We start from the raw sequence: 22,109 nt of genomic DNA, 5'->3' as shown, positions 1-22,109 counted from the left end.
TTTATGAATATGCTTCCAGTGACAAAGAGGAGGGAAAACGCCAACTCGAAGGGCATTCATCACAGCTGGTCAACTCCTACCGGCTCACGGAAAATCACAAATATGAAATCAACCCCCTCCCCACGTGCAGACTACCTTCCATAAAGGGGTTGTGATTCATTTACTCACTGTGCAAATAAAAACTAAGGCCGCTCCCTCCTTTGCCTGTCGTTCATCAAGCTCATGACCAGCAGACACATTCTGCTCCAGTCTAGGGTTTAATGACAGGCAGCATCTATCTCTTTAAAAGCTCTATCATCACACTTTCAAAGCTGTCTGTACTGAGCCCTCACGTACTTGGGCAAGGGGTTGGCCTGGTGCCAGACTAAAGAAATTAGCCCATCCCTGGCCTCTCAAAGCGTTTAGCACTGGATACAGGCACAGACAGAGAGGAAAGACGACTGTAACAGAGACCCACACAGCGGTTCAGGAACTGGTGCATGTGTTGGAAAGAGCCAAGTCCCATTAAGCTCCTGGATATGGCCCTCACTGGCAGGGAAAGAGCGAGAACGTGGGCCCAGCTCTTGGACTGGGAAGCAATCACAGAGGGAGGTGCACAGAGCCGTGCAGGGAGAGGTGAGGGGCAGAGACAGAGCAGGGTGACAAGAAGGCAGGTGCTTGGACAAGTGGAGGGAGAGAGAAGAGGGAGCAGGGAGGTCCTGGGGAGAAAGAGTGCGTCCTTGCTTATAGTTCACACGAGACAATAAATCAACATAAAGTGAAATCTGGTTGTAATGGGTGTGACGGAAGAAATAAAACAGGGTAAGCTATAACGGGCTCAGAAGGGGACCCTCTGGTAAGACGACATTCAGTGGAGACCTGGATAAAGTGAAGGAACAAGCCAAGTTCACAGCAAGTATCAGGAGGAGGAGTATTCCCAGGTGGACGTAAGGAGCAAGGAGCATTTGCAAAAGCCCGAGAGTGTGCAAGGCTTGATCAGGAAGAGCAGGAAGGTCCATGTGACTAATGCAGTGAGGGAGGATAGCACAGGAAGTGATTCCAGAATCATCCGGATCGTGAGTTAGTACATCCCTGCAGCGCCCAGACTGTGTGGTGCTGACTTTAGGTTCACCTGGGACGTTGACGTAACACCATCAAAGGTTAAATAATAAGCACCTCATGCTATTTTCATTACTAGGCAGGCCTTACAACATCTGCCATAGTTTTATTTTACTTATTTTATTAAAAAAAATTTTTTTAATGTTTATATTTGAGAGAAAGCAAGCGAGCCGGGGAGGGGTAGAGAGAGAGAAAGAGAGAGAGGGAGACACAAAATCGGAAGCAGACTCCAGGCTCTGAGTGGTCAGAACCCGACGTGGGGCTCGAACCCATAAACAATGAGATCATGACCCGAGCTTAAGTCGGACACTTAACCCACTGGGCCACCAGGCGCCCCTGTTTAGATATTTTTTATTTTTTTAAGTTTATTTATTTTGAGAGCAAGCAAGCAGGGGAGGGGCAGAGAGAGAGAATCCCAAGGAGGCTCCAGACTCAGAGCTGTCAGTGCAGAGCCCGAAGTGGGGCTCGAACCCACGAACTGTGAGATCATGACCTGAGCAGAAACCAAGAGTCGGATGCTCAACCAACTGAGCCACCCAGGCGCCCCATCATCTGCCATAAGAGTTAAAAGATTTTTTTTTAAATTTTAAATTATAAAATAACATCAAATTTACAATCTTAAACATTTGCCATAAGATTTTTTTAGGAATAGATATTACGCGCAGAAAAGAAATCTGACTTAGGTCAGGTTTGATTAAAAAACACCTTAAAAACATAGACTCGGGCGCCTGGGTGGCACAGTCAGCTAAGCGTCCAACTCTTGATTTCGGTTCAGGTCATGACCTCAAGGGTCCTGAGTTTGAGCCCCGAAGCAGGCTCTGCACTGACAGCGAGGAGTCTGCTTGGGATTCTCCCTCTCTCTCTCTCTCTCTCTCTCTCTCTCTCTCTCTCTCTCAAAAATAAATAAATAAAAGTAACTTCTCTCTTGACGCCATTTTGACTTAGCAAGCCTTGAACTGACCTGATGCGCGATCTTGGCAGTTGCTTTGTGTGGACCCCGCAGCACCTTCCCCTGACCACCTTGGCTCCAGGTGTGCTCCTTAAGGAAAACCGGGCCGCACTTACTCAGAAGCGGCCTATCAAAGGTGCATTGATTTTTGCTCCACCCTCTTTCTTACTTTCCTCACAATACATTCATTATCTCTGCTCCTTGAAAAGAAAACATGTGGCCCTGGGGAAAATGAAGAAATAACCTTACATTTCAAAACCTTAATTGCAAGTGTCTTTGTCTTCCAGACAGATAAAGAGGGAGACAAGTTTGCAGCTGTGGGCTACTTGAAAGGAAAGTGCCAGGACGGTTTGTTTCCTAAACACAGTAATTAGGATGGCTTTGACTCCTTATGGTATCACCCAACAGGCCCCAGTGAATGCTCCTTTATTCTCCCAGTTAAGGTCTTTCCTTCCTTCTTTCCTTTTCTTTTTGTTTCTTTTCCTTTCCTTTTCTCTTTCTTTCCTTTCTTCCCTTCCTCCCTCCCTTCCTTTTGCCCTTCCTGAATCTTTTTTTTTTTTTTTAACTTGTATTCATATGAGATGAGAACTACTTTTTCTTCTTTCCTGCACTAAAAGGCAAATCCAAGAGCATTTGCAGGTCTGCTGGAGGCCAAGGCTCCTTCTGGGCCCTGCCTTCACTCTGGGAATGCACCAAGCTTATAAGGTCACTAGCCCCCACAGTGGCCAGAGAAACTGCCCCTGGCCCTCGGAGTGAGGTCCGCTGCTTCTCGAATGTGCACAGAATCACCTGGAGGTCTTATGAAAACGCAGCTTCTGATTCAGTAGGTCTGGGGCAGGCCCCAAGAGTCTGCATTTCTAACAGGCTTCCAGGTGATCGCTGGTCTTGGGGTAGCGAGGTCAGAGGTCAGAGATTACGTTACAGACCCAGAGCCAGAACACTGTCACTTCCCCGAGCAGCGCACGATCCTTCTGTCTGTATAATGGATGTTGAGAACCACTTCTCCCATTGCTGGATACAGATGCCATTTATCCTGAACGGGAGTGAAGGAAGAATTGGCCATTATAAAACACCTAGTGTGTGCCAGGTATCATGCGAGAGGCTTTACTTTCCTTAACGTCCTGCATCCTCAAGGTCTATGCAGTAGCCCGCTGGACGGTTAGTGGTGAGCAGGCTGGACCAGCGCTAGGCGTGTAGCAAATGCTCAAATTCTTGTTAAATCGATGAATACTTTACCTGAAGGACCACTGTGATCTCATAACTTCCCTTTACAGAAGATACCGTTTTCTACTAGTTCTGGATCAAATTTGAACTCCCAAGCATGGGCTTGGAAGGGTTCCACCAATTTGGCAAAAATTAGAGATAATGGGGGGGGGGGGTTTGCAAATGAGATTAGAAATCTCTTCTCCAGGGCGCCTGGGTGGCTCAGTCCATTAAGTGTCGGGCTTCAGCTTAGGTTATGATCTCATGGTTTACGAGTTTGAGTCCCACATCGGCTGAGCGGGAGTCCTGCCTTGCGTAAAACAAGAGCCCTACTTTGGGTGAGCCCAGCTTCTCTCTCTCTCTGCCCCGAACTCACTCGTGCCCCGCCTCCCACTGACTCTCTCTCTCTCTCTCTCACACACACACACACAACCAACAAAAACCCAAAAACTCAGGCTCAAACTCTTTTCTTTTTTAAAAAAATTTGTTTTAAATGTTTATTTATTTTTGAGAGAGGGAGCAGGGGAGGGGCAGAGAAAAAGGGACGCACAGAATCCAAAGCAGGCTCTGGGGTCTGAGCGGTCAGCACAGAGCCCAATGTGGGGCTTGAACCCACGAACCATGAGGTCATGACCTGAGCCGAAGTCGGACGTTTAACGAGCTGAACCACCCAGGTACCCCTCAAATTCTCTTTTCTAATAGGGACAGAACACAGATCTGCCCAACCCGCACACATACAGCTGCTCCTGCCTCCTGCCCGTCACCAACGCCCGGGAACAGAGTGCCTCTCATCCCGGAAGAGCCCTCCGTGAGGTCACTGGAGATTTGCTCCCCAGGCAGAGCAGCTGGACCTCATCACCTCTGCATTCCCAGGCCCGCGAGGACTGCTCTGCACAGTTCAGGCGACAACCGATCAGTTGTCCATTCTGATTGTTTGCTCATTTGTAGTCTTACCCATAAGTATGACCTTAACGGCCTGATCACAGGGACCCCAAGTGGGCCATAGAAAACCTGAGCTCATCGGAAGGGGGCAATTTTTTATGACTTCATTAAAGATGTTTCTAAACCTTGTAACTATTAGAAATGAATGGGTTAACGTTTAAGACCGATTCCGGTTGTGTTCCCACTGAATTTAATTGCTCCTGTGTCTTACGCTCCATTGTCACAGGCTTGGGGTCTGTTTCTAGGTTTCTTGCTATTGTGCATTAGTAATATGTGTTATTACCCACCCAAACCCCACTGGAGGCTCCCTCTCTCACTCCAGGGGAAATCTCAAGCCCTGACAATGACCAGAGGCTATGTGCGTTCTGACCCTCTTTCTTTTTGGAACTTTTCTCCCACTACTTAGTGCAGTGAGTTGTAAGGCATTGAAAAACAATTGTTGGGAATAGGAAGGATTTAGACTTGTGCCATGGCAGACACATCCAAATTTGGGGCAAGAGAGGAGTCCCCAAATTCACTGTAATCATAGTAATACTAAGACATGCAGAGCCTTTAAGAATATAACAGAACTGGGGCGCCCGGGTGGTTCAGTCGGTTAAGTGGCCGACTTCAGCTCAGGTCATGATCTCACGGTCTGTGAGTTCGAGCCCCGCATTGGGCTCCATGCTAACAGCTCGGAGCCTGGGGCCTGCTTCCGATTCTGTGTCTCCCTCTCTCTCTCTCCCTCCCTCCCTCACACTGTCTCTCTCAAAAATAAATAGACATTAAAAATTTTTGAAAAAATATAACAGAACTACATTTAACCTACCTTTAGCCCATCTTGTCTCCACCCCCACCCCAACCAGGATAGAGCCGAGCAGGTGGCAGGGAGGTGGGGGGTGGGGGACACACACAGGACCGTGGGGTGTCCTAGCAGGTGCAGGAGCAGGGCTATCGCACAGCTTATTTCTGCTGGGGGAGCACAGAGGAGGCAGAGATGCCTTTGCCTCAGGAAATGACAGAGGTGATTCAATACATCACATTTCTTCTCCTCCTGAGTCAGGGATCACTGGCCCACAGACCCTGTGCTATGTGATCCGGGTGCCTGTTTAAACTTTACTGGCCTTAAAGTCACAGCATTTTTCTTTTTGCATAATAACAGTAAGAGAAAGCCCACACGAGCGTACACCCTTGATCACAACTGCAGACTGGTTACAGGATCTCTGATACACTAAAAAGCTTGCTTCTGTCCCTACCCCCCGCCCCCACTCCTAAACCGCCTTGCTCTGGTCCCCACCCTGCCATGCAGACTGTACGAGCACCTCCCCCCCGGAGGGGGTAAGGCCATGCCCTTGGAGAGGACTCTTAGGAGGAGCTCCAGCACCAACACTAATGAACTGTGCCACTTGGGCCTCATTTTCCCCACCGTCCTGGCCAAAGTGGACTGAGGATTAGAGATAATCTAAGGGCGCTTGGGTTGGCTCAGTCGGTGAAGCGTCCACTCTTGATTTCGGCTCAGGTCATGATCTCACGGTTCGGAGGCTCGATCCCCGCGTCGGGCTCTTGGCTGAGCGTGGAGTCTATTTGGGATTCTATCCTCTCTTTCTCTCTCTGTCCCTCCCCTGCTCTCTCTCACTCTCTCAAAAATAAATAAATAAACATAAAAAAAAAAAAAGCAAGAGAGATAATCTATGTAAAGCACCCAGCACCTGCCTCACAAGAGGCATCCCATCCCCAGCTCACAGGAGGGATTCAACAAATGGCAGGTGTTTTTAACGTACTCAGTCACAAACTATGAATTTAGAGCCGAGCTCCAAACCTTTTTACTGGATCCCCTGGTCTGTTAACAGCGGTTCTCAACCTTACGCTGCCATCGGAATGCCCTGGGGAAGTTGTTAAACTGGATTGCTGGGCCCTGCCTCCAGAATTTCCGACTCCGTAGACACACACCGGGTAGGGCCTGAGGATGTGCATTTCTAATGAAGTTCCCAGGTAGTGCAGATGCTGGGTCCAGGGGCCACGCTCTCCACAGGGCAGAGTCCCAGCTCCTGACGTTTATTCACACAGCCCTTCGTGACTAACCAAAGCACACACCCCCTCTCCCCCTCAAGGTGGTCTTATCCTTTCCTGGTGTCTCCGGCCAGCCCTGGACTCCAGACGTCAGGACTGGATTCAGTTTTTCCAGGTATGCTCTGCGTGTCCCCACCGCTGCCCCTTCCCCTGCTGTCTGCCCTCGGAGTCATCTCTGCCTTTCCAGGACCAGGTCGTGCAGCACCTGCTCGGCTCTCCACTCGGCTCCCTCCGCCCCGCCCTGTGCCCCTGGACATCTCGCCCTTCCTCTTTGGTAGACCTTTAGACCCTCGTGGCTCCAAGGGGTGCCAGACTGTCTTATCTTCCTTACTAGACGGGGAGCCTTCCTGGTCACAGGCAGCGTGGCAGAAGGCTGACGGGGTCTTCTGGCCTCTTGTTCGTTTGTGGTTTTTGCCAGTAAGTACAAAATCAGGATCCACTGAATTGAAAGGAAAAAAGGCTGACAGAGAGGTTAAAGGAACCAGCATGAATAACTCTGGGCAGAGGGAAGTTGCGGGTAACAATCTTCAACAATGGAAACATTAAAATAAAGAACACTGACCAACTGATCTTTACCCCTATGAAAGAACAAATTTGAGGAAACGGGGTCAAATTGTGACATATTAGATTTAGGTCTGCTACAGGGAAGTTCCTGATATTGGGAATTATTAACTGGGGTAGCAGAGGCAGACGTGAATCTCTACTATGCTTTCCAATGGAAGAGGTTCTCCATGACCATAAAAAATTTCATACGGATCCTGCCTTTGTATCTTGGGTACAAAGTTGACAGGAGGGAAGGGCTCTTTACAGATTTCTTTTAGCTGGATATGGGTCTGGCAGCTGTCTGTGCTACTTAAGGATACACTTTTGCTTTTGTAAGGATACACGTGACAAAGAGTAACTTTTTTTTTTTTTTTTTTTTTAAATCAGTACCTTAGGGAAGCGGTGCGTTTTTCCATTTGGGGATGTCATGAGAACCCACACGTGCAAACACTGTGGTGTTTCCTGGGATTTATGCAATACCGCAGTCCTCTCTCCCCACTTGCCAGGTTTAACCATCGCATTCACGAAAAGTTAGAGGGTTTTTCTTCCTCATTTTTAATGGAAAGTCTTCAAATTTCTGGTAGCTGGAGGAAGTGGCTCTTGCAGTCTCAACAGCGCACAGGAAATGTAATAAGTTATTATTACTCTGATAAACTGGAAGGCTAGTTTTTGCCGTCGGTTCTTCCTTCCACTTGGAAACCTGGCAGCTTTTGGACTCTGCTTGTGCCAGACGGGCCTCTGCGTCACCTGCTCTGCTAGATTTTGGGGGGTGGGCAGGAGGGAGCTGAGCAGAGAGAAAGGGAAACATTCCTCTTAGGCACTAGCAAGCCACCAGGAAACTGTGTTTTGTGCAAGCGAGAAGTGTTTGCTAAGCCATAGGTCCAAGGTAAACACTGCTTCTGTCTGGGGGCAGGTGACATATTTGAGGCCAGTGCGGGAAGACCGCGGGTCAGGTCGCACCTGCTTTAATGATGGACCCTCTGGGATCCCTGGCTGCTTATCTCTGTTTAGTCCTGAGTTTTAGATTTGCCTACATCCTGAACTTCTGGTTCAAAGACACCTTTAGGACAGGATATGGTTCTAAATTCCAGAGCACACAGATTTCCTGTGGATCCTGGTGCCTTGGGCACTCTTGGCTTGTTTACCTGTATGGGGTGTGAAGAACTTTGGCTCCTCCTCACGATAAAATAATCCAGAGCAGTTGGGATTCAATAGCCTAAAATTCACCCTCTTTTATTGCTTGTTTAGGGGGGAAAAAAATCCTTTAGTTGAACCTGAGACAGAGGTTTCCTTCATAAGCCGTGAGAAACACCATCCAAATGGTCAGCTATTCTATTCTGACATCTATCACCTTGGGTTTTGTTTTGTTTTGGTTTTGGTTTTTTTAAGTAATAGGTCCGACCACATCCTTTGCCCCTGTATTGTGGGCACCTAGCACAACTCTGCTGGCTCTGAAATCACTCCTGCACTTGGCTTCTCCTTTTTCTCACCACTACACCGACCTGATTCAAGCCTTTGCTAGCTCTTCCCGAAACCAGGGCAGTGGCCTCCTTACTGCCCCCCCCCCCCCCCACCCAACACACACCCTTCCCCATAAGGCACACATCTGATCATGACCCTCCCAGCCCACAATACAGCAAGATAGCATCTGAAGTATTTTGCAGGCCTCAAGGCCCCTGAGTGTTGGTGCTGCCCCCTCTCCCCACGTGCCCTTGGAAATCCAGGAATGCCATCCTTTTACGAGTTCCCTGAAAACACTGCAGTCATGCCTCCTGGCCCCAGCCACCCGTGGGTCCCCAGCCCAGACGCTGCCCTCTTGTCCCTCCTTCTGGGCTTTGGACAAACTGGGAGGAAAGGAAGGAGAGACTCTTTCAAGCAGGTTAAAGCACTCCTCGTCCTGGGCGCCCACCACACGTGGAAAATGCTCCCAGGAAACCGGTCTCCTCCTGTACGGTATCCTAAACGTCAGTGTGCCTCCCGACGACAGGGGCTGTGGGGGGGGGGGGGTGTCTCTGTCCCCTCAGCCTACTGCGGGGTGTCCCACACGCGGTAAGCACGGGCTCACTTTGTCGAAATAAATGAGTATAGGTTGTTTTCTTGCTCACTAGTGAGTTCCCTGTCCTGAATGTGGGAGCCCACAGACATCAAAGGCTGGAAGAGGAGGGGCCCACAAAACAAATACAGGCATCAAGTCATCAGCACACATCCACAAAGAATGTGCTTCAAACTGCGGACGGGGGTGCCAGCCCTTGACTTCGGAGACGGAGGGGAAGCCTGCCAGGGGCGCTTGGGCACGTCGGTCTCTCTGGCAGGAAACAGGCTGACAGCGTCTCTCAGAATGAGGACAGAGACATGGGGCTGTGTGTAATCTCACTCACCGCCCACTCGGGGCTCAACCTCAAAAGCTCACTAACTTCAGATGGACCAGGCCTTCTGCTTTGCTGAAGCCGAGCGTCTCAGTCTGGGTTTCTTTGGGCTCAGGGTTTTGGGGCAGAAAGGATGAAATGAGTGTCTAGCAGGGGATCCTATAGGAAGCCCAGTCCCTGCAAGCAGAGGGAAACACAAAGAGAAAGTGGATGACTTCCGACCAACCAGGAGGAGTGCTGGGAAGGAAAATCACCTGCCGGGCAGAATGCTACCCAGGCCAGCTCGGGGTGCTCGCAGGTGAGGCCAGGCTGCTGTGTGCTCAGGCGGGGGTGCTCCCCTTGTGGGTGGGGCTCAGGATGCTGCAGGGACACAGGGCGGCCACCTGGCCGGGACGGTAGGTGCCCTTGTGGGCGAATCACCTGTAAAGCTGATGACCGGGGTGCAGACCCATCTCAGCGAAACAAAAACAAAAAACACACCAAGCCAAAAACAAACCAAAACAAGAACGGCCTAGACAAAATTCCTCATCCGTTGCACACGTCGTGTGGGGAAAAAACACTGATATTTTTTTCCCATGTACTTCAAAAATAGGAAAATAGAGTGAGGGAAATTTTAACACTGACATGACAGATAAAGTTCACACGGCGCCTTCTTACACACAACCCTCTCCGCAAAGGAGGCCTGGGTTTGGAAGTCCCCTTTCCATGGCCTCATAAAACACTGATTTATTGACCTTCAAAGATACACCTTTATTGTTTCAGTTTTCCTGGTGTAAGAATTGCTGGTAGATAACTGAAAAAGCAAGCTCATATTTCCTTATCAACCCAGAGAATGTGTTTATATTACAAATGTGTCACTTTGGGGGAAACAGCGGGAAGGAAACAGCAGGGGAGACATCTGAAACCCTTGCTATCAACAAAATGAACTAAACACCACGGATCCACAAGTGTGTGCTTCTCCAAACAAAGTATTGCAATAGAGCTGAGGCCTGCCTCCAGGATGGGAGGGGGCCAGGAAGACAGACGGGCAGGTGTATATCCTACAACACAGAGCTCCACTCGAGGGGATTTCCTCCGTGGGGTCTCCCCACAGGCTTTCCCAGGGCCCTGTGGCTTATCTGCTTCTGATCAGTCTACCTTACCACCTCACCAGGAGCCATACAAGAGTTATCTCAAAAACTATAATAAATGTTTAACGTCCTGTCTGTTGTTGGCTTTCCTGAATTAAGTGCTTTGTACCATCTGTAAAGTCATTAAAAAAAAAAAAAAAAAAGGTGGTACGTTTTGTTTGTTTGTTTGTTTTTCCCTAAGATTCCTTTAGGCCTGAATCAGCCATGCCATTCTCTCGACTAGAAAGTTCTCCTTCCCCAGCTGCCTCTTGGAATCTGACCCTTCGTTTCCTACCCATGCTGCAAGGACCATGGCAGAAACCCCTTCCTCCAAAGCCCACCCTGATTGCTCGAGTTCTACCTGTTCAGTTCTTCCCTCCGCCCCCCTCTGCACTTCTGTCATTACGTGCTGCTTTATTATTATTACACGTTCACCCGTCTAGTTCACTCGTCTAGGCCACTAGACTGTGGCCTGTGACACAGTTGTCTTCGTCCCGCTTCCCACTAGCACAGTGTTGTAGACCGTAAATGTTTGTTGGCCGGAATATGAGTGAACCTGCCCTTAGAGAACTGGAGACATGGTTGTGTCTAATCAATTACCTGAAAACAGAGTTTCTCTTTAAAATTTTTTTAAATGTTTATTTTTGAGAGAGAGAGAGAGAGAGAGAGAGAGAGAAAGAGACCAAGCACAAGTGGGGGAGGGGCAGAGACAGAGGGAGACACAGAATCCGAAGCAGGCTCCAGGCTCTGAGCTGTCAGCACAGAGCCCCGTGCAGGGCTTGAACCCACGAACAGCGAGATCAGGACCTGAGCGGAAGTTAGACGCTTAAACCGACTGAGCCACCCAGGCACCCAAAACAGGGAGTTTCTGTATTTCCTTACTTGGAATAAACAGTGGAACTATCAACATAAAAACACAAAAGGATTTTATCTGTGGGCAAATACTCTTCTTATGTCTGAAAACAAATTCCCTCATAAATATAGGCAGACAGAGAGATAATCACAGAAATGTTTTAAAGGGCAAAACTGTCAGCCTTCCAGGTACCTTTAAAGCTGTTTAGCAGGGGCCCCTGGGTGGCTCAGTTGGTTAAGCGCCCGACTTCGGCTCAGGTCATGATCTCACGGTCTGTGAGTTCGAGCCCTGCGTCAGGCTCTGTGCTGACAGTTCAGAGCCTGGAGCCTGTTTCAGATTCTGTGTCTCCCTCTCTCTCTGCCCCTCTCCTGTTCATGCTCTGTCTCTCTCTGTCTCAAAAATAAATAAATGTTAAAAATTTTTTTTTAAATAAATAAATCTGTTTAGCATAATGTAAATGAAAATAAATACTTGTACAAAAAGCACTCCCTAGAAGCTGGTTTTGCCAGCGATTTCACAAAGCCAATACCCCTTGCCTCTCACTAAGGAGTTCTTCAAGCCTCGCCCAGGATGTGATAACCAACCTCAACGGATCGCCAGTACAATTCCTGGCTTTGAACGAATAGAATAGGTTGGCCAAAGAAGCAGTCATTACACAAAATACCACACACCACAAGTGAACATACCACATTCTCGCCTGGGGAGGACACAGCAGCACGGCAGCTACCTTCGGCTGTCAGAGTTCATGGATCTCCACTGGCGACACTGGCACAGACCTCTCTCATTTGATTACGACTGTCTCAGTGTCATTTGTTTCCTGTTTAGACGTGATTAAAAACTGCACAGGATTCAAGTGGCCAAAAGGGAAAGGGAGGGGAAATAGCACCTGTCGAAAGCTATCTCTGAAAAATAATTTTGTTTTGACAGCATTTGCTGTTCATATTGGAACCTACTGCGTTTTACGAATATACGTACGTATACAGATTTTGCAATAGTAGTGTGAGATGCTTTTTTAATTTTTAAATGTTTATTTAGTTTTAGGGGAGAGAGAGAGAGACAGAGACAGAGACAGAGACAGAGTGTGAGCAGGGGAGGGGCAGAGAGAGAGACACACAGAATCAGAAACAGGCTCCAGGCTCTGAGCTGTCAGCACAGAGCCGGACTCGGGGCTCGAACTCAGGAACCGGGAGATCATGATCGAGGCCAATATCAGATGCTTAACCAACTGAGCCACCCAGGCGCCCCGTGAGATGCTTTTTTGAAACTGCACAGGTTTTTCTCAGGCGGCTAACTGTTCACTGGAGCCCTGGTCCTTTAGTTCAAGTAAGGTAGCACCCTGTCCAACCTGTTGAGCACTTCATTAAGCAACGCCTGACTGCTTAAAATGAAAAAATTCCATTAGGTTTTTCCGCCTTCTTTTCCCTCAACTATTCTGAGACCCATACCCGTCGGAATGACACGGAAGGAACCTTCACGAGCGTCGTCTGCTCCAGCCTACGGCACACTCCTGTTATTTTTGTCAAGGCCTTCCCCCTAGGCTGGCTCCCCCGCCCCACCTTCTCTGGCCCCGAAACCCGGCTCTACCAGCGGCCTGGCCTGTCTTCGCAGGGTTCTGGGCCATTCTGCAGACCCAGGTTAACAGAACAGCCTCGGCCAACTGTAACAGAGAAGGGAAATCTGAAACTGCCCAAACCAAGAAAACCACTGCCATTTACCCTCCCCATCGAGGCATTTCCAAGTACACAAGGTTTTTACAGAATTTGTGGTGCTGGGTTTGCCGCACCAGATAGCTCTCCACCAGGAGGCCAGAAAATCAGTAACCAGCTTTATCCGCAACCGTCCCGGGTGGGGTGGGGAAGAAATCTCTGACCAAACCAGGCGGCGAGGACCCGGCACGGCGCACTCTTCACGCTGAAGCCGGGAGGCCGTCCCAAGGCAAGGGCCCAAGGCCCCCGTGGGGAGCCCCAGGTGCATCCCGGGCTGGGGAGCCCCAGGAGGGCGGGCACCAGAGAGGATGACCACCGCCATCCCAACTCCTGCGCAACTGGCCTCAGCCTGGGGCTCCCCGGCAGGCTTGCGGCACCCCGTGTGCCTCGGTTCCTCCAAATGCAAACAGTATTCTGTCCTAACGTCATCAAAGTGCTTCGGAGGACAAGTGATTCTCCGGTCATTCGGAGCCAGAACCCGACCTGGTGGCCCTTAAGCTGTCAGCGGGGAGAGTCGGAGGGGAGCACGAGACGTAAAAAGCAAGGGAGCATAAAAAGGAAATCTTATGTCGGCTTTTCTGCAGAAACTGCCAAATTCGCTTTCACCGCGCGCTCTAGACGTCCCCGTGAGGCGACGAGCACCGGTCTTCGGATGACCAAGAAAACCGAGGTGGGGAGAGGGTGCGAAGCCAGGCAGAGGGGATGGCCTAGCGTCCCGAGGGACTCAAAGTGGCCTGGGAGGCGAACTCGCATTCAGGAGCGGGTACCCGGCGTGGGCATGCGTGCGGCTCTGAGTTCTCCCCTCGCCCACTCCGTTCGCAGGGGGACAGGGGCCGCGTCTGCACAGAAGCTACCCTGCGCGCCAACTTGGCGCTCCGGAAACGCCTGGACAATCACTGACCTCAAAGGCTGCCCCTACGTGGACTTCTGGGAGCCCGCGCGCGGGTGGTGGGGTCCCGCAAGTCCGCGTTCTGCGCCCCAAGATCTCTGCACTCGCCCTTCCCCTCCCTCCGCCGTCCCACCCGCGGAAGCGCCTCGCCTTTCCGCCGTCTCCCGCTTCTCTCTGTCCCGGTCCCAGGACGTCTCGCAGCCCGCGCGTCCGGGTCCCTCCCCGGGCTCCCGAGGGGGCGTCGCGCGCGGGAACGGGGTGCGCGGGGAGCGGGAGCGGCCGGGCGGCTCGCTTACCTGCAGACGGCCGAGCAGCGCGCAGATCGTGAGCAGCGCGGGCAGCGGGCGGCGCCGCCGGGCGCGCGGGGCCATGGCGCGGTGGGCGGGCGGGCGCCGCGCTCTGCGGCCTCTGCGGCCCGGGCTGCGCGGCTGTCTGGGACCTCGGGCCGGCCCGCCCCGCCGCCGCGCCCCGCCCCGCCCCGCCCCGCCACCTGTCCCCGCCCGCCCGCGCTGCGCCCCCTCCCGCCGGGCCGGCGGCGCCCGCCAGGTGGTGCCCGAGCGCGGGGCGCGCGCCTTCTATTGGGCGAGCGGGCACACCGGAGGCACAGCGAGGTGAGGACTGCGAAGGCGACGGCGGGGCGGGAGGGAGGTTCGCCGCCCCTCCTCGCGCAACTTCTGCAGCCGCGGGCGCGAGACTTAGCCCGGAGCTTCTAACCCTGGGCTCTGCAGGTTGCACGCGGACAGGTTTGCCTGCGACCCGACCTGCTGTGTCTTTCACGTTCGCGGGCACGGACCGGTCTGCACCCAGACATCCCCGGCCGGCTTCCAGGGGAGGGGACGGGGCGGCGGCGGCCTAGCCCGCGGGCCCACGCCCGCCTGGATCCCACGCGCTCGGCCCTAACAGGCGGGGCCTCCCAAGCAAGGGTGGATACCCCACCACCGGGAATTAACCAGAAGAGGATCTTCGCTGGGGATTTCGTGGAGTACAATGCAAAGGTCACCACAGTATGCCATCCAGCACGCTTCATACAATCCTCCCTCAAAGTTTTCTGGCCAGCAGCCACTTCCTCTTGCCTCTCCTCTAGTACCCTTCTCTGGGGTGAGAGACACCATCCTGTCTCCGCCCCCCACCCACACCCCCCACCCCATCCAGGCACTAGCCTTGATGAGTCCTTTTGCTGCTGTAGAACCCGCCAGCTGTCGGGCGCGCTGCACCTGTTGTTCTTGTCGCTTGCTATTCCTTGCTTAGGAGTGTATCTTCCCTCCCGTTCTAGGTCGATGCTGGACGCACGCATACACCTGCTCCTTTGTATGGATAACTTTTTGAGTGAACATACTTGCCTGATGTCAACAGAAGGTTGAATTTCTTGAGTGCTAGAACTGTATCTGCTTGCCTTACTTTCGGCCCAGTGCATGGTGTATCCTAGTGAATATTCCATAGGATCTTCTACGGTTGTTGGGCGAAGTGGGTTTTAAAGGTCAATTAGGTCAAATCGTTTGAAATATCATGTCATTTTCTGCCTAGTTGTTCTGAGGAAACTGGAAATTTGCAACGAAAACTGTGAGTTTGTTTATTTTTGCCTTTCAGGTCTCACCCCCCCCCCCCCCCGCCCGCCAATTTTTTGACGCTTAGATTAGAAGCATAAACATTTCAGATTATTATGTCTTCTTGATGAATTGACTTTTCATCATTATGGTAGGGCCTCCTTGATCCATGATAAAACTTTGGGTTCTTGGGGCGCCTGGGTGGCGAAGTCGGTTGAGCGTCCGACTTTAGCCAGGTCACGATCTCGCGGTCCGTGAGTTCGAGCCCCGCATCAGGCTCTGGGCTGATGGCTCGGAGCCTGGAGCCTGTTTCCGATTCTGTGTCTCCCTCTCTCTCTGCCCCTCCCCCGTTCATGCTCTGTCTCTCTCTGTCCCAAAAATAAATAAAAAAAAAAAAAACAAAAAAACTTTGGGTTCTGAAGTCTACTTTGGCGTTAGTTATATAGCGACTTCACCTTTCTTATGAATAGCATTTACATGGGACATCTCATTCTATCTTTTTTCTTGTTTTTACCTTTAAAATAGAGACATCAGCCTTTCTGTCTATGGACACTGGCAAGTATCTTAAAAGTCTCCCCTCCCACTGCTGCACGTCGAAGTCAGAGGGTCCCAAAGAGCCTGAACAGCTGCGGAAGCTCTTCGTCGGAGGTTTGTGCTTTGCAACAACCCATGAGAGTCTGAGGAGCCATTCTGAGCAACGGGGAACACTCCCAGACTGTGTGGCAATGAGGGGAGAAAACACCATGCACTCCAGAGGCTTTGGGTTTGTCACAGATGCCCCTGGGGAAGAGGTGGACACAGCCATGAATGCAGGGCCGCCCAAGGTGGATGGAAGAGTTGTAGAACCAAACAGGGCTGTTTCAAGATTCTCCAAGACCTGGTACCCACTTAACTGTGAAAAAGATTGTTGTCGGTGGCCTTAAAGGAGCCATTATCAAAGAGATTATCTCGAACAGTATGGGAAAATGGAAGTGATTGCAATCATGACTGACTGAGGCGGGGGCTAGAGGAGACGCTTTGCTCTTGTAACATTTGATGACCGTGACTCCGCAGACAAGATTGTCATTCCAAACTACCTCAGCTGTGAAGTAAGGAGAGCCCTATCTCAGCAGGAGATGGCTAGTGCTTCATCCAGCCAAAGAGGTCTAAGTGGTTCTGGAAACTTCGGCAGTGGTTTTGGTGGGAATGACAACTTCGGTTGTGGAGGAAACTTCAGTGGGTGAGGTGGCTTTGGTAGCCATTGAGATGGTTGTGGATATGGTGGCAGTGCGGATGGCCACCCTGGATTTGATAACGAAGGAAGAAACTTTGGAGGTGGCGGAGGCTATAATGGTTTCGGCAATGACAACAGCCTTCACATATTGGTCCCATGAAAGGAGGGAATTTTGGAGGCAGAAGTCTGGCCCCTGTGGTGGTGGAGGCCAGCGTTTTGCCAAACCACAAAACCAAGGTGGCTATGGCGGTTCCAGCAGCAGCAGTAGTGATGGTGGTGGCAGAAGGCTTTAATCACTGTCAGGAAACAAAGCTTAGCAGGAAAGGAGAGCCAGAGATGTGACGGGGAAGGTTACAAGGTGAACTCAGCCAAGCACAGTGGTGGCAGGGCCTAGCTGCTACAAAGAGGCCGTGTTTTAGACAAGACTCATGCGTATGGTCCAAAAACTCGAGGACTGTGTTTTTTTGTGACTAATTGTATGACGTGTTATTTTAGTTTCTGTTCTGTGGGAAGTGTAAAGCATTCCAAGAAAGGGTTTTCATGTAGTTTTTGGTTTTGTTTTTTGCATCCATGCTATTGACTGCTAAATGTAATAGTCTGATCATGATGCTGAATAAATGTGTCTTTATAAAACTGTGCTGTGTAAAGTGAGTCTACTCTGAAGCCATCTTGGTCAACTACCTCGGCAATGTGTGTTGGAATTCCTTCAGGGAGCTACCAGGTTCCGTTTGAAATTTACTGGCAAACTGCTTGGGCACAGAAGCCATTGTCTCCACAAACCTTGGTGTCGTTGAACCGACAGTTAATGTGTTGTGCCCTGGAGCTCACCATTAAAAGGGTCACCCGAGCAAAGTCATGGAGTTTATTGGGCTAGATCGCTGGCACATCCGATGCAATATCTAAACTGAATTATGGTATCAGATAAAATTATAGGTGGGATGAAAGCTTGTGTGTCATCCATTATCATGTGTCATCAACAAATGACTTAATATCCTCTTGATAATAACAATAAAAAAGAAACTTCGCTTTTGTTGACGAGTTAGGCCCACTATGCACAGCTCCGCAGAACAATGGAAATAGGAGCCCCAGGCGACAGGATGTCAAATTGCACCAGAGCGGTGAATGCTCCCCACCCTCATCATCTCCCTCGGCACTCTCCACTCCAACCTCCTCGTGATCCTTCTCGAGGGCAGCCACGTCCTCGTGGGCCACAGAAAAATCCCTCCGGTACAGCAGGCATCAAGCCACGTGTTTACCACGGCAAGCGGCCCATTTCGCCATCTGGTTGGCTCGCTCAGGGCGTGCCTCGGTGATCTGTGCTACAGGAAGCTGTTCGTGGTAGGCTTTCTCAGTAGAGATAATGGGGGAACGTGCGGCCAGAGAGAAGTTCATGTGGGATTAGGGCACCAGGCTGGTCTGGCATTCTGTCGGATGAACGTTCAGGGCTGCATTAAATCTGAGTAAGCAGCAATGGAGGACACGACTGCGCTAATCCGGTGGTTAAGGGGAGTGTAGGTTGGGTGTTCAATGTTGATGTCATAGATGGCCTCATTATCTACCATGAAGGCACAATCACAGTGTTCCAGGATGGTGTGGGTCGTGAGGACGGAGTTGAAGGGCTCAGCTACAGCTGTGGAAACCTGGGGGCCTGGTAAATGGAGAACTCCAGCTTGGATTTCTTGCCATAAGTGACAGGTTCCATCAGCAGGGAGGGGAACCCAGAACAAGTACCCCCACAAAACTGGAAAACCAAGACGCCCTGAAAACCTGTGCTACTTTCAGGGGGGCTACTTTCGGTCCACTGACCAAGGAGGGCAATGCTCTTGCCAATGGTATAGTGCCCACGACCATAGTTATTGGTGGCATCTTTCTTGCCCCTTGATCAGCTGCTCTGGGTAGAAGAGCTAGAGGCAGGTGCCTGTGCAAACTTCACCTGTCTCAGTGAAGGTGTTGAAGGAGTCCTCTCCTCCCCCAGTGGTCGTGTCACTTGGCATCCGGGTCATCAGGCTGGAAGTCTGTTCCAGGCAATAGAGCTACCAGCAGTCATTGCCCATTTGGACACCAGCCTGGCCAACATGGATGGAGATGCCTGAGACTTACAGGGCTCTGCAGGGCTGGAGAAGGCGAGGGGACGGTGACAAGGATCCCCCACCGACAGACAAGAATTCGCGGGGTGGGGGGAGAAGCGGTGAGAGGAAGGCCAGCCCGGAGGACCCAACCTACCGCACCCTCCCTCCCTCACTCTCCGCAACAGCGCGGCAGGGGGCGGATCTTGGACGGTGTCCCAGCCCCCGCGACCCCGCCTCGAGGCCCCCTGCTCCCCCCCTCCTGCCGCCCCCTCGCTGCAACACAGGCCCTGCGAGGTTGGTCGTCCCGGCCAGAGGGGGCGTGACGCTGCCTGGTGGGTTCAAAGGTTCAAAGCAGACTTCTCTGTAGGAGCCAGATCAGGGAAGGGGAGGAAATGTCCTGGGGCCACAGACGGGCCAGTGGGGCGGGGAAGAGGACTGAGAGGGCTATGGGAAGGAGAAAGGAGAAGCATCGGCCCCGTCCCGTCCTCAGTGGGTTTCGGGGGCGCGTCAGGCCGGCAGAGCCCAGGCGAGGAAAGGCACCCGGTAAAGGAAGCGTGGCCAGAGCCTCCCGGGCGCAGACCTCCCGCTGTCCGCCGTCTCTGGGGCCTGGACCTTCCCTTTAGGTTTAGATCTATTTAAAGTGACAGCGTATGATTCGCTCTTGCCTTTTCATTTAATCCATTTGACAGCCTCTATCCTTTGGAGTTTTCAGACCACTCGCATTTAATGTGATTATAGATATGGTGACATGTGAGTCTACTGTCTTGGTATTTGTTTTGTTTGTTCCTTCTTTGTTCCTCTTTTCCCATCTTCTTTTGGATTATTTTTTAGGGTGCCATTTCTCTCCACTGTTAGCTTATTTTATATGCGTCCTGGTTTTATTTTTTTTTAGCTCTGGGTTTACAATATGCACCTGTAACTTAACCGCAGTCTACCTTCAGCTACAATTCTGCCACTTGAGGTCAAAGAGCATACTTCCATTTCCCCCTCCCGGCTTTGTGCAGCTACATGTAGTCCTCCTACTTGTTTTGCTCCGTAGCTCCCTACTGTGCAGCCTGCCTGCTTGCTTTGTGCTTTTGGAAAGCTCTCGGGTGGTGTTGATTAAACAAACAAACAAACAATTAAAAATGTGAATATCGTTTGACAAGTCAATTCCGTGTCTGAGAATCTAATCCATCCATACATAAAGAGAGACATGCAAGGATGTTTATTTACCTTAGCATTTTTGTAAAACCACAAAGAGAAAAATGTGAGTTTCATGGAGAAATGGCAAAAAAAAAAAAAAAAAAAAAATTGAGTTTACCATAGTATAGACTATAATGCAGTTGTTTAAGAAAATCAAGTGGTTTTTGGAAAGACGTCTACTGCCCTCTAAGTAAAAGAAGCAAGTTACAGAGTAATATCATCCCATGTTTGTAAACAATCATAAACGTGATTTTATTGATATATGCAAAAGGAGTTTCTAGAAAGACAATAATGATAGCAAACACCAATAGCATCCTTAACCATGCAAATTCATTTAATTCCTGCAACAGCCTTGATTAGTCCCATTTTACAGATTAGGAAACTGAGGCACAGAGTGGTTAATAACTTGCCGTAGGGTCACTTGCCAATAGGGGCAGAGTTGGGATTCAAACCTTGGCTGTCCTGGCTCTGGAGTGTTCTCCTGCCTCACTAAGCACCAGATTTTTAATATCAAGTGAGTTGCAGAAGGGAAAGGTGACAGCTTTATTTAGGTATGTGGCCTATTGTCTGGAATGTGGAGACAGGCTTTCTAGAAAAAGTAGTGGTGTGAAAGGCAGATGAGGGCTGGTTTTGGCCTCAAGGAGCGGACATGTGGGAGAGGGTGCTTTCAGTGTGGCACTTCATGAGAAATACCAGCTTGCTCCTGGCACATGTCCAACGTTAGCCCCTTCTTTTCTCAAAAAAGATGAAAGGACTTAAACTTCTGCTTGGAAAGCCCCAGAGGTGAGTGTGCTGGTTTTGGAAGCACTTTGAACAATAGAATGCCCATGTTAACACATTAAATCAACTAGGGGGAAAAAAAGCTTAATTAAAAAAAAACACTATAAATTACTTTTTGAGGACTGTTTCTATATTTACAGAACTACCACTCACATAATTCAAATATTTTATAAATATTAATGTAGAATGCCATTTGTTAACAACAAAATCCATCACAATGGGCCTGAGGATGTCCTCTTTCCTATAGCATTCTTAGGAGGAACGTGGAAATTATTTCCAATACTATTTTTCTCTTAGGTGAAGGATGCACAATTATAGCTAAAGAGGTTGCTCAACATTTACAGAAACTCTTTTAAATGTTCTTGACGATTTAAGAAATCCCACATGTATAACTAAATTTTGGTTATCTGTAATAAATGTAAAAATGCATTTTAAACAATAGATATTTTAATATTTAGTAAAGTTAAATGTTTCTGATTTTTAAAAACTAATGAGCTGAAAATGAATTGTGCTTACTTATACTAAGGAAAAACCAAGTATATTGTGCAGATACAGGAATCATAGGCTTTTTTATATGGATAGTGTGCATCTCACCCTGGAAATCCCCACTGTTTCCCACTTCTGCATGAACTGTTTAATTTTCAGATTAAAAAAGGTAACATAAAAGTATAGCTCTCATTTTTGTTTCTAGAGGAGGGCTTTTAAGTCTTACATTACATCCTAATGTAATATTTTAATCTTAATATAACACCGTAATCTTTATTTAGGCAGCAGAAAACAGGCATAATCTTGTTAATGAAATGTTTATTTTTTGACATGGTGATGTAAAAATAGTTACTGTGACTGTGGTCACGTAAAGAGAATACATAAAAAAAGCAAAGCTATGAAGTAAACACAGGACTTCACAAATCTTTCTTTCAGTGAAAACCTACTAATAAATACAAACGTTTTTATTACCTACGCTGTTCTGTTCTGTTCTTCTTCTTATCTTGCCTATACAACACTTTTTAAACAGAAGTAAGGCATTGATAGATCAGTGTCCGTTCAGAGATAAATTAGGGTGCAATACTATCCGGTAATGATACCCAAACATAATATGAAAATTTGTGACAAATTTTGAACTGTGTCCATGGAAACCTATCTTGCTTGCTTTGGGGGACAAGAATTTTTTCAGTGCTACCGATTTGGTATTCAAAATAAATGAATTTCTGAACCATTAAACTAGTAGTTATCGCTACTTTTTGGATATTTTGTCACAGATAAAACGGTTTCAAGTGGAAACGGAGATAATTTATGTGTCCCCTACTTCCCTTCTTCTCAGCCCTAATGAGATGATGGAGAAAGTAGCTCTGTGTCCCTTACATATGAACACACGGACAGGTATCATCCTACCTGCTGATGGCAAAGTTCTACTTTCGAATCGGTCAGGTTCAAACTGGCCATAAAAGACAACTGATGCTGCCACCTAGATTGACACAGAACGGTTTCTTTTTAAGAGTACTTTTATTGAAGTAGAACATACATAAAGAATACAGCTTGGCTAATTGTCAAAAAATGAAGACATACATAGAGCCTGCACCCAAACCATGAAGTAGAACATTACCAGAAACC

The 22,109-nt window shown here is 49.4% G+C and overlaps 1 protein-coding gene and 2 pseudogenes across 3 annotated transcripts in view; 1 reads left to right on the top strand and 2 right to left on the bottom strand.

Annotated features, from left to right (window-relative positions):
- TNFRSF11A (TNF receptor superfamily member 11a) overlaps positions 1 to 14,174 on the bottom strand; it is a 54,346-nt gene extending 40,172 nt beyond the window's left edge. The window contains exon 1 of one of the 3 annotated variants that reach the window (XM_053902799.1): positions 14,004 to 14,174. In XM_053902799.1, the coding sequence (XP_053758774.1) occupies positions 14,004 to 14,078 (75 nt within the window). In that variant the 5' untranslated portion in view covers positions 14,079 to 14,174. Of the gene's footprint in view, positions 1 to 11,798; positions 11,818 to 14,003 lie in introns of those variants that run through there. The other 2 variants (XM_053902801.1, XM_053902800.1) reach the window with 2 other exon arrangements.
- Positions 14,175 to 14,226: 52 nt separating this feature from the next.
- LOC109275641 (heterogeneous nuclear ribonucleoprotein A1-like) lies at positions 14,227 to 17,101 on the top strand (annotated as a pseudogene).
- An 85-nt stretch (positions 17,102 to 17,186) lies between these two features.
- On the bottom strand, positions 17,187 to 18,510 carry LOC109275585 (tubulin alpha-1C chain-like; annotated as a pseudogene).
- Between the last annotated feature and the right edge of the window lie 3,599 nt (positions 18,511 to 22,109).

Source organism: Panthera pardus, unplaced genomic scaffold (genome assembly GCF_024362965.1).
Source record: "Panthera pardus isolate Hobbes unplaced genomic scaffold, ASM2436296v1 HiC_scaffold_15, whole genome shotgun sequence".
Classification (NCBI taxonomy): domain Eukaryota; kingdom Metazoa; phylum Chordata; class Mammalia; order Carnivora; family Felidae; genus Panthera; species Panthera pardus.
Note: the sequence above shows the minus strand (reverse complement) of the source record. Positions and strands in the feature narration are given on the sequence as shown.